The sequence below is a fragment of the Metschnikowia bicuspidata genome (genome assembly GCF_001664035.1).
Source record: "Metschnikowia bicuspidata var. bicuspidata NRRL YB-4993 chromosome Unknown METBIscaffold_2, whole genome shotgun sequence".
Taxonomy (NCBI): domain Eukaryota; kingdom Fungi; phylum Ascomycota; class Pichiomycetes; order Serinales; family Metschnikowiaceae; genus Metschnikowia; species Metschnikowia bicuspidata.
Genome location: NW_017387732.1, coordinates 1,784,135 through 1,793,444, shown reverse-complemented (window position 1 = coordinate 1,793,444; position 9,310 = coordinate 1,784,135). Strand labels below are relative to the sequence as shown.

The 9,310-nt window shown below is 53.3% G+C and overlaps 3 protein-coding genes across 3 annotated transcripts; 1 reads left to right on the top strand and 2 right to left on the bottom strand.

Moving 5' to 3' along the window:
- Positions 1-451: 451 nt before the first annotated feature.
- On the top strand, positions 452-1,354 carry METBIDRAFT_77799 (tRNA (guanine46-N7)-methyltransferase; the record flags this gene model as incomplete). The annotated part of the gene is made up of 1 exon (XM_018858769.1): positions 452-1,354. The coding sequence occupies one exon, from the start codon at positions 452-454 to the stop codon at positions 1,352-1,354; it is 903 nt and encodes a 300-aa protein (XP_018712879.1).
- A 228-nt stretch (positions 1,355-1,582) lies between these two features.
- Positions 1,583-2,401, bottom strand: METBIDRAFT_39754 (uncharacterized protein; the record flags this gene model as incomplete). Its single annotated transcript, XM_018857172.1, has 1 exon — positions 1,583-2,401. One exon carries the CDS (start codon positions 2,399-2,401, stop codon positions 1,583-1,585), a length of 819 nt encoding a protein of 272 aa, XP_018712878.1.
- Positions 2,402-5,125: 2,724 nt separating this feature from the next.
- Positions 5,126-8,119, bottom strand: VPS11 (tethering complex subunit; the record flags this gene model as incomplete). The annotated part of the gene is made up of 1 exon (XM_018857102.1): positions 5,126-8,119. The coding sequence occupies one exon, from the start codon at positions 8,117-8,119 to the stop codon at positions 5,126-5,128; it is 2,994 nt and encodes a 997-aa protein (XP_018712877.1).
- Positions 8,120-9,310: the final 1,191 nt, after the last annotated feature.

Sequence of the window (9,310 nt, the reverse complement as noted above, 5' to 3'; positions counted from 1 at the left end):
TACCATCACCAATAAATACCATCACCAATAAATACCATCACCAATAAATACCATCACCTATAACTACCATCACCAATAAATGCCAATAATACCAATAAATACCATCACCAATAAATACCATCACCAATAACTACCATCACCAATAACTACCATCACCAATAAATGCCAATAATACCAATAAATACCATCACCAATAACTACCATCACCAATAAATACCACACCAAAAAACACCAACAACACCACCACCAACACCACCACACCAAAAAACACCCCCACACCAAAAAACACCACCACCACCACACCAGCATTCACCGCCGGTGCAGTTCCCTCGCGATGCCCATCGCCGGCGTACTGCGCGTGCCGGATTTTCGCACCCAAAAAACCACCGGCTTCCTCCACCATATACAACCCTCTCCACCCAGGCTTTTCTCTGCCCCAACCGCCGCACTCATGGCCAAGCCCCTGCCCTCCGCGCCCCAGGTGGTCAAAGACAAAGAGACGCAGATGCGCGAGCAGCGCGACGCCGAGTCCAAGCGCAAGGCGTACCGCGACAAGAAAGAAGAGGCCCGGAAAGTGCTCAAGCACGCCCGCATCGAGACGCCCGTGCCGCCGCCCGACGCCGTGGGCTTGCCCCGCAAGCGCTTCTACCGGCAGCGCGCCCACTCCAACCCGTTTTCCGACCACCGGCTCGACTACCCGGCGCAGCCCGCAGCCATGGACTGGGCACAGTTGTACCCGCACTATGTGGACGCGGCGTCGGGCCGCATGCGCCAGCAGGTGGAGTTTGCGGACGTCGGGTGCGGCTACGGCGGCTTGCTCGTGAGCCTCGCCACCGCGTTCCCCGACACGTTGAGTTTGGGCATGGAGATCCGCGTGCAAGTGACGCAGTACGTCGAGGACCGCATCATAGCGTTGCGTGAGCTGCACCGGCAGCAGGCGCAGTACCAGAACATCGCGGTTTTGCGGGGCAACGCGATGAAGTTCACGCCCAACTTCTTCCACAAGGGCCAGTTGGCCAAGATGTTCTTCTGTTTCCCGGACCCGCACTTCAAGCAGCGCAAGCACAAGGCACGCATCATCACCAGCACGCTCTTGTCGGAGTACGCGTACGTGTTGCGCGAGGGCGGCGTGGTGTACACCATCACGGACGTGGAGGACCTCCACCATTGGATGGTGAGGCACTTGCAGGCGCACCCGTTGTTCGAGCGCAAGAGCAGCCTGTGGGAGCAGCAGGACACGTGCGCGCAGATCATGACGGCCGCCACGGAGGAGGGCCAGAAGGTGGACCGCAACAACGGCGCCAAGTACATCGCGTGCTTCGAGAGGCTCGCCACGCCGGCCGCCTGCCAGTAGAGCTCATTGTTCAGCACTATACGCCCGTCAATACACACCTAGAGAAAGAGGCCTGCGCCGCCATCCGCACAAACTCGCGGCCGGCCACACTCCTGTAACACGAACACAGGCTTGTAACACGGCCACACTCCTGTAACACGCACTGACGGCCACACTGCCGGCCACACGGCCTCACAAACACACTACCGGCCACACGGTCTCACACACTCACTCACTGCGCGGCGCTGCTCACGAGCTGAGCTCGGGCGTGGCCTCCACCGCCTCGGTCACCGACTGCGGGCTGCTGTGCGACACGCCAGCAGGCACCTCGGGGAACTTCGCCGCGCCGGTGCTGACGCCGACCGAGGGCTCGTCCGCAGCAGAGTACGCGTGCGAGCCCACGGTGGAGCCCGCGGTTCTGGTGGGGAGCTTCGACTGCACGAACGCGCCCACGGGGCCCGTCTTCTTGGCCAACGCCTCCAACCGCGGCGCGATTCTGCTCTTGGCACACGCCGTGTACTCCGCGGTGCGCTCCTTGGCCATCTTCGTGTACTGCGCCACGGCCGCGTCCACGTTCTTCTTGTTGGTCTGGTACACGTAGGGCACGGAGAACGCCAAGAGCACCGTGGCGAACACGAGCGCGTACACGGAGAACCACGACGTCAACTTGTACATCATGTACGACACTAGCGCGGCCTTGACCGTGGACTCGATGTTTTGCGCGTACACCACGCGGTGGAACTCGGCCTCGAGCGCCTCGGCGGCGTTGCCCACCGCGGGCAACACCGACTCTTTGAAGGCGCCGGCCCTCTTCTGGGGCGTGCCGATGTACTTCTGCACAAAGCCCTGGCCGGTCAAGATACGCCCGGCGTACTCGCTTCCGGCGGCAGCAAAAAGCGCCAAGTACAGCAAGTGGAACACGTGATTGACCACGTTGACTTTGGCCAACACCAATGCGGCCACAATGGCCCCGAACACCTTGCCGGTGGCCACCGGGTCTTTCCAGGTGAGCAAGGAGCAAACACAAGATTGCGAGGGCACGGCGGGTAACGACGAGGAGCTGGACATGAGGGGCTTAAAAAAAGGGGGAGAAATAAAGCCGGGGGTTCCTGGGGGTACAAACACGGGGCCGGGAAGAAGCAGGTACTATTTTCGGGGGGTTTCACGGATTCTTGTTGAAACAATTGAATAAATAGTATGGTCTAGGGCAAAAGAGATCAGGGGGGTAGGGACAGAAAAAGCGAGCGGGCGAAAAAAGGGCACGACACTTGTAGGAAGGTGCGGGTGCGCTAAGCACCACGCGACCGCACCGCGAGGCTGGGATCTGAGCGCCATTTTCCAAAACGGGCCGTTTTGCTCTCCTTGTATTTTTTTTTTTTTTACTATCGCGGGCTTTCTGCTCTTTTCGGGCTCTCAGACTGTCTCTGGAAATGAAGAAACATCCGCTTTTTTGCAGAAATGCACGGTTCTGGTGGGGGTGAATATGGGCCCTATTGATGCCGGCCCGTTTATTAGCCGGCCGGTCGCGCGACTCTAGCAAGAGTCGATAGCAAACCGCGTTTTATGGTTGCGACTTGCTATCTATATTTAGCGGAGGGCACAGTGGAAATCCGCCCGAGACATCATTGGCAGATGGCGCATGGATCCGAACTGTTCAGCCCAGGGCCTCGGGTGAGTGGAGAGGGCTCTTCTATCCTTTGTTGTTTCAGCGGTGTTTCACGTCCGTTTCAGGGCCCAGCTCTGCATTCCGGCGACGGAAGCAAGAAGGCTCGAAACTGAGTAGGTATTTAGTGCTTGCTGGACTCAGGATTGCGCATCGGGAATTCTTCGATGACGAAGTCCAGAATTAGGGCCAATTAACGTTTCCTAATCTGAAAAGTGGTGGTGGCTATTTTTTTCCGAACATACCCCACACGACGGGTTCTCGGAGTATTGGGCTTTCACTTTCAGAAGCCACCTTTTGTTTGATCATACTGGCCCATTGAGTCCTATTTATACCGGATGATCAAGTAGTGGCCGCAGACATGCCCTGTGTATTTTCCCATGGCCGGCCGGACCTTCTCGGGATGTCCCGGAAATATGCACCTGCTGCAGATTCGCTCATATCTACCAGTCTGATGTCACGGCCAGTAGTCTATGTTTCACTTTAGTCATGTTTCACCTTAGTGATGCTTCACCTCTCAGTGATGTTTCACCTTAGTGATATTTCACCTCAGACATGTTTTACCTCAGTCATGTTTCACCTCTCAGGTCCAGGACGTCGCAAGCGTCTCAGACAGCATAAGCTCATCGAAACACTTTGCTGGTCAGCCGGCACTGAACTCGGTCTCCTGAAGCATTTCCATAGTCTGCGTAAACGCAAAGTCGTACTCGTCGATGATATCCTGGTGACTGCAACTGGACCGAGGCTGTTTCAGGTTCCCACGTCTCAGCGCCTCGTGCCCTCCCAACCGAAACATGTCTGCCACCTTTGCAACTCGGGGCATTCCGTATTTCTCTGCAAAAGTGGAAATCAGTTTCTTTCGTGATGGCAGACTTGGCTTTGTGAGTGAAGCATGTTCGGCCTTTCTTTGCATTTTCATTTCCTGATATTTGTGTAGGTTCGTCTCGCCTATCAAGGCTTCGTATTTGGATCCAATAGCTCGTACACAGGCCGCCACAATCAAAGGCAATGTTGCTCTGACTGAATCACTCAATTGAGTGGTATCTGTCAAGAGCTTGACCAGGCTCTCTGAGATCTTGTGCTCTGTTTCTATGAGCATGCCTTCGGCCCTGCTTAATTTCGAAATCACCCGAGATATGTCATCGTGGCTATTCTCTGACGCCTCGAGCTCCCTCGTGCATTTCTCTGCGTAGCTTTCAACTGCATAACCGTAGTTCTTGCTGGCAAGAGCTTGTTTCCAGAAACCAGCGAAGTCCAATTTGGTGTAGAGAAGACGCGTGAAGCAAAGCTGGAACTCCTGGAGCACACCACGCAACTTGCTCATGTCTGATCTTATTTTTCTCAAATGTCTCAAGTTCTCTGCAGCAATCTGCTGTGTTTTATGAGTGACATCGCCTGCAGCAAACGAATTGGTAATGTTAGTTTCGGTTCCATCTGGGACCCTCTCGATAGTAAAATCTTGAAACGACGCTACTTCTGATAATTTGAAGTCTTTGAGTTGCATGATTCGGTTAATCTTCATCAAGGCAATTGTGTTACTGAAAGACTCGTCTTCCAGAAGCATTGTCTCCTGTCTAGCACTTTTGATATATAAGGCAAGCAGCTCGACAAGGTGACCTAGTAAAACGATCTGTGAGTTTTCATTCAAAGATGCTTCGGAGTCCATGTACCCGTAGAAGGTGCCCATAATTCTCGAAATGACTTCTCGGAACTTACTTTGGTTGAAAAGCATATTGTTCATCATAGTGAATACCGGTACTTCTTCTTGCGCCCCTGCTTTAGCGATCACGTCTGAACATTTTGCAATGGCTTCCAAAAAATGCCCGAAAGCCAGGACTGCAACCGTGATGTCATGTCTTTGGATTTCTGTTATTTGTGAAGAAGCTATACTCCGCTCATTGTTCTGAATACGCCGGGCATTTTTCTCAACCTGAGTCAAGATACGGCGTAAGTTTTCGAAGGCTCTTTCGTGTAGATCCATTGTATTATGTTTGTTCATATAAGTTTCGGGAAAGAAAAAGTCAAGAACAAGTATTCTGATATAAATTCGGCTCTATAAATCTGTAACAAACCTCTGTTTCAGATAGGTTGCAAATTCCGGTGCACGGGTGTGCAGCATAGGTCCAGCCTTAGCAGATTTCATAATCCATGGCCCCGCGCCCCAAATACTCACATATCACCTTGAATCTATCATCCGACTCATCAAGCTTCATCTTGAATGTATCGTACTCAGTATTTGCTCGATGTCGATTTTCACGAATCGCTTGGACATTTTGAATTTCACTAGCGCACAATGGACAACGTGGGTCGCTGGACGAATTGTTAGTATCTGGAATGTAGGTGTTTTCGCTTAAGCAGCGCTGGTGATGGGAGTGCTTGCACTTAAAATGTATCAGTGGAAATTCTAGCTTGAGCTCACAGCTCGAACATAAATCGTTCTGTAGCATGAATGGCTGTGATTGTAGCTCGCTTAATTTCACATTATAAGACGTGGATTCAGCTTCGTATAGCTCGATGAGCTTCTCGTTATTTTTAATTTCTTTGTTGACATTGCCGAAGTAGTCGATCAAGTAATCTTTTACTATGCCAACAGATGAGCACTCATTTGAGCTGAGGATCTTAAGAACTTCAAGAGGCGTGGCGAGCTTATGTTGGGTGATCTTATCAAGTAGATACTGAAAATCCTTGCGCGAGGCCTTCTGAAAGATCTCCTTAGACGAAGCTACAAACCTGAGCATTTTTGTGTAAAAAGCTGGCTTGCTTTCGCCAAACTCTCTCACAATCTGGAACGCCTTGTCGATGTCGCCATTGTTCTGGGCAAACCTAAATGCGTTTTCATCAGCACCCGCGACCTTTGCCTTAACGAAAACGTCATTTATCTGCAAGCCATACATATGGGCGATCATCAATGCCTTTGTTTTATCGATCATTTCGACTTGTTCTTCGAGGAAACTTGTGGCTTTCCCCGCCCAAAGTTCGTTTTCGTCGGTTTGTTCTGCTGAAATTGAGCAATACATTTCAAAGAGGGTCATGATCAAATCCTCCCTTTCCTGGGTGCTGCCCTGGTACATTTCGAAAGTTTCGTGGCACGCCTCAAGGAATACCACAAACTCTCTGGAATGATCAATGAAGCATGAGTAGACCAAGCTGGGGCGAGGGGGCAAATATGTGGGTTCTTGGACAGTAGTTTCTTCCAGCGCAGACTCTATGTCGTCTTGCTTCAAGGTATTGGAGAGGTACCCAAGTATGGCAGTATAGGAAGGGACGTAGGATGATGTTTCCTCCACGTTTTTCTCAGGAGGGTCCTCAGGGAGAATTTTGTCTGAGGAAAAGAGCGAGTGGGTGGCGGCAGGCCGGTATTTCCCCGTGAACACGTCGATGAGAAGCTTCGTGGTCTCGAGCGGCATGACATCGAGCAATTTCTTCAGGTAGTCGATGAGGATGGCGAGAAGCTCATTGACCGGAAGCGTCTGAATGTAGGACAAGCACGCTGGGTAGTCGTGCAAATCGTTCAACTGGACCTCAGCAATCACGCGCGGGTGGTTGAGCTTGTACAAGAGCAAGATGGCCTGGGAAAAGTAGCCGCACTCCCGGAGTAAGTTCACAACGAGCAGAAAGTTGAGCTTGCCAGAGTCCGGGAGCGGCGCGCCCAGGTCGGGGCCCAAGTCGAAGCCTGCGATGAAGGCATCAAGCTCGGGGGCCATGTTCAACTTGCAGTAGCAACAGAGCAACAACGTCAAGTGGTCGCCGTCGGCGAGGCGCAACTCGTGGAGGCGGGCCAAGAACGTGGTCATGTGATGGATGTGCGAGACCGCCTTGAAGCGGGTGACCACGTCAATGACGAAGTCGTCCAAGCCGTCGCGCACCGGGCCCGCGGGCGAGCCGGCAAAGCTCGCCAAGCAGTCGCAGTATTTCTGCGTGGCGGACGCGTAGTCCAGCTTGTCGCAAAGGCTCTCTGCGTGGAGCCGGTTGATGCGCAAGATGGTGGCCGCGTCCAAGCCGTGCTGCTGGGCAAGGGCAAGGGCGATTGGGTAGAGCTGCCGCTGGAGCACGGCCTCGACCTGCTGGTTGAGCGGTTTTTCCGCGAGCCGGTAAAGCACGCCGTCCGTGGCGAGCACATAGGCCTCGCGGCCGGCGGCGGCGGGGAACACGTGCGCCACGGCCAGCCCCGGGAGCGCGAGGCTGAAGGCCACGTGCGTGTTGCGCATGTCCAAGATGAGCACACGCGCGGGTTTCGCCGCGCCCAGCGGGGCGTCGGCGGGCGGGCAAACGACCAACAAGTAGTCGCGGAAGAGCCGGAGGAGCTGCCGCTTGGGCACGGCGAACGCCACCAGCTGCGCGCGGCCCACGGGGCTGTAGTACGCGAAGCCGTCCAGGGACGCCACAAGGAGCCGCGAGTCGCGCGCGTCGAGCGCCATGGCGCCCACGGCGGCCCCCGTGTCCGTGGAGAGCACGCGGAGCGGCTGGCCGCGGTTGCGGCCCGAGGCCAGAAGCGTGAACACGCGCGAGGTCGTGGCCACGTACAAAAGCTCATCCGAGCGGTGGAACGCCACGCCCGTCACGGGGTCCGCGCCCGCGTACACGAGCCGCTGCTTGGCGCCGCGGTCGCGGAGCAACTCGCCGCGCACGAGCACCACGCTGCCGGCGGCGGAGCCCACGGCCACGCACGTGAGGCTGTCGTTGAACAGAACGGCGCTGAGCGGCGCGCCGCCGCCGCCGGCCTGTATGCGGACCTCGGCAATGTACCGGTGGCGCATGGCGTCTGCGTCCGCGGCCGCCGCGGCGTCCAAGCCCGCGACTTTGTGGAGGTCCCACACCTTTAAGACGGCGGGCGCGCCGTGTTTCTCTGCCACGGTGACCACGATCGCCAGGCGCGGCACGGGGCGCAAGAACGTGAGCGTGTACTCCGGAGCGTACGCGGAAAACCGCTGCACGGGCTCGAACAGCGTTCTGTCGAGGAGCGTGACGTGGCTGCCGGCGGCAAAAACAAGCCAGTCTTGGACGGCGGCTATGGCCGTGAGCTGCGGGTCGGAGAAGAGCGGCTCGGCGGAGCGGAAGCGCGGGTCGCGCACGGGCACAAAGTCAAAGAGCTGGAGCTGCCGCCACGTGGCGGGGAGCGACATGGGGGAGGGGTGTGGTGGGGAAATGAAGAGACGAGGAAGAAAAAGAGGTGGTTTTGGGGTGGTTTTTGGATCTGGCGCGAGGCGCGAGGGGTGGCCGGGATGCACGGGTGTCGGCGGGAAACCTGGGGTAGGGGCATATGAAGTATGAATGTTTGGATGTTTCGAGGTGAGCGTTAATGGAAGCATGAAGGGTGGGTTTGAATGTGCATTAGTGTTCAGTATGAATGGTAGTATGAATGGTCGTATGAATGTTGCATTAATGTTTAGTAGGAATGGTAAGTATGAATGAATGGTTAGTGTGAGAGTTAAGTATGAATGTTTAGTGGAGTTGTTGAAAGTGAGCAAGATTGAAAGTGAGCAAGATTGAAAGTGAGCAAGATTGAAAGTGAGCAAGATTGAAAGTGAGCAAAATTGAAAGTGAGCAAGATTGAAAGTGAGCAAAATTGAAAGTGAGCAAGATTGCAAGCATGAATTTTAAGTATGAATAGCTAGTACTAGTGTTCAGTATGAATGTTAAGTGGGATGTTTCGAAGTGAGCATTATCGGAAGCGAGAATGTTTCGTGTAACGCGTAGTGTGAATGTTCGCTGTGAAGGTTTAGCCCATACTTAGTATGAGCGCTGCATAACGTTATGAAAGTTTGATTAATATTTAGTATGAACGTTGCATTAATGTTCAATATAAATGTTTAGTATGAACGTTGCTTCAATGTTCAATGAATGGTTAGCATTTATATTCAGTATGGATATTGCATTAATGTTCGGTATGAATGTTGGACGATTGTTCAGTACAAATAGTTAGTATGAATGAATGGCTAGTATGAATGAATGGTGAGTATCAATGAATGGTGAGTATCATTGAATGGCTAGTACAAGTGATTAGCATGAATGTTTAGTGGTGCTGTTTAAAGTGAGCAATATCGGAAGCATGAATGTTCATAATGATCAGTCAGGATTAGTGTTTCGTATGAATTAGTTGTTCGAATTGAGCAATATTGAGCAATATCAGAAGCATGGATGTTCAGTATGGATATTCTAACGCGATAAATACTGAACGGATAAATGTCAAGTATAGATGTTAAGGACGAATGAATGTACGAATGCGTGACCGAAAAGAGGCTTATGCTTGAATTTTCATCAGCCTTGTGGCTTTGGATTAGAAAGCGTCGACGCATCCGCCCGAAGGTCTCGTC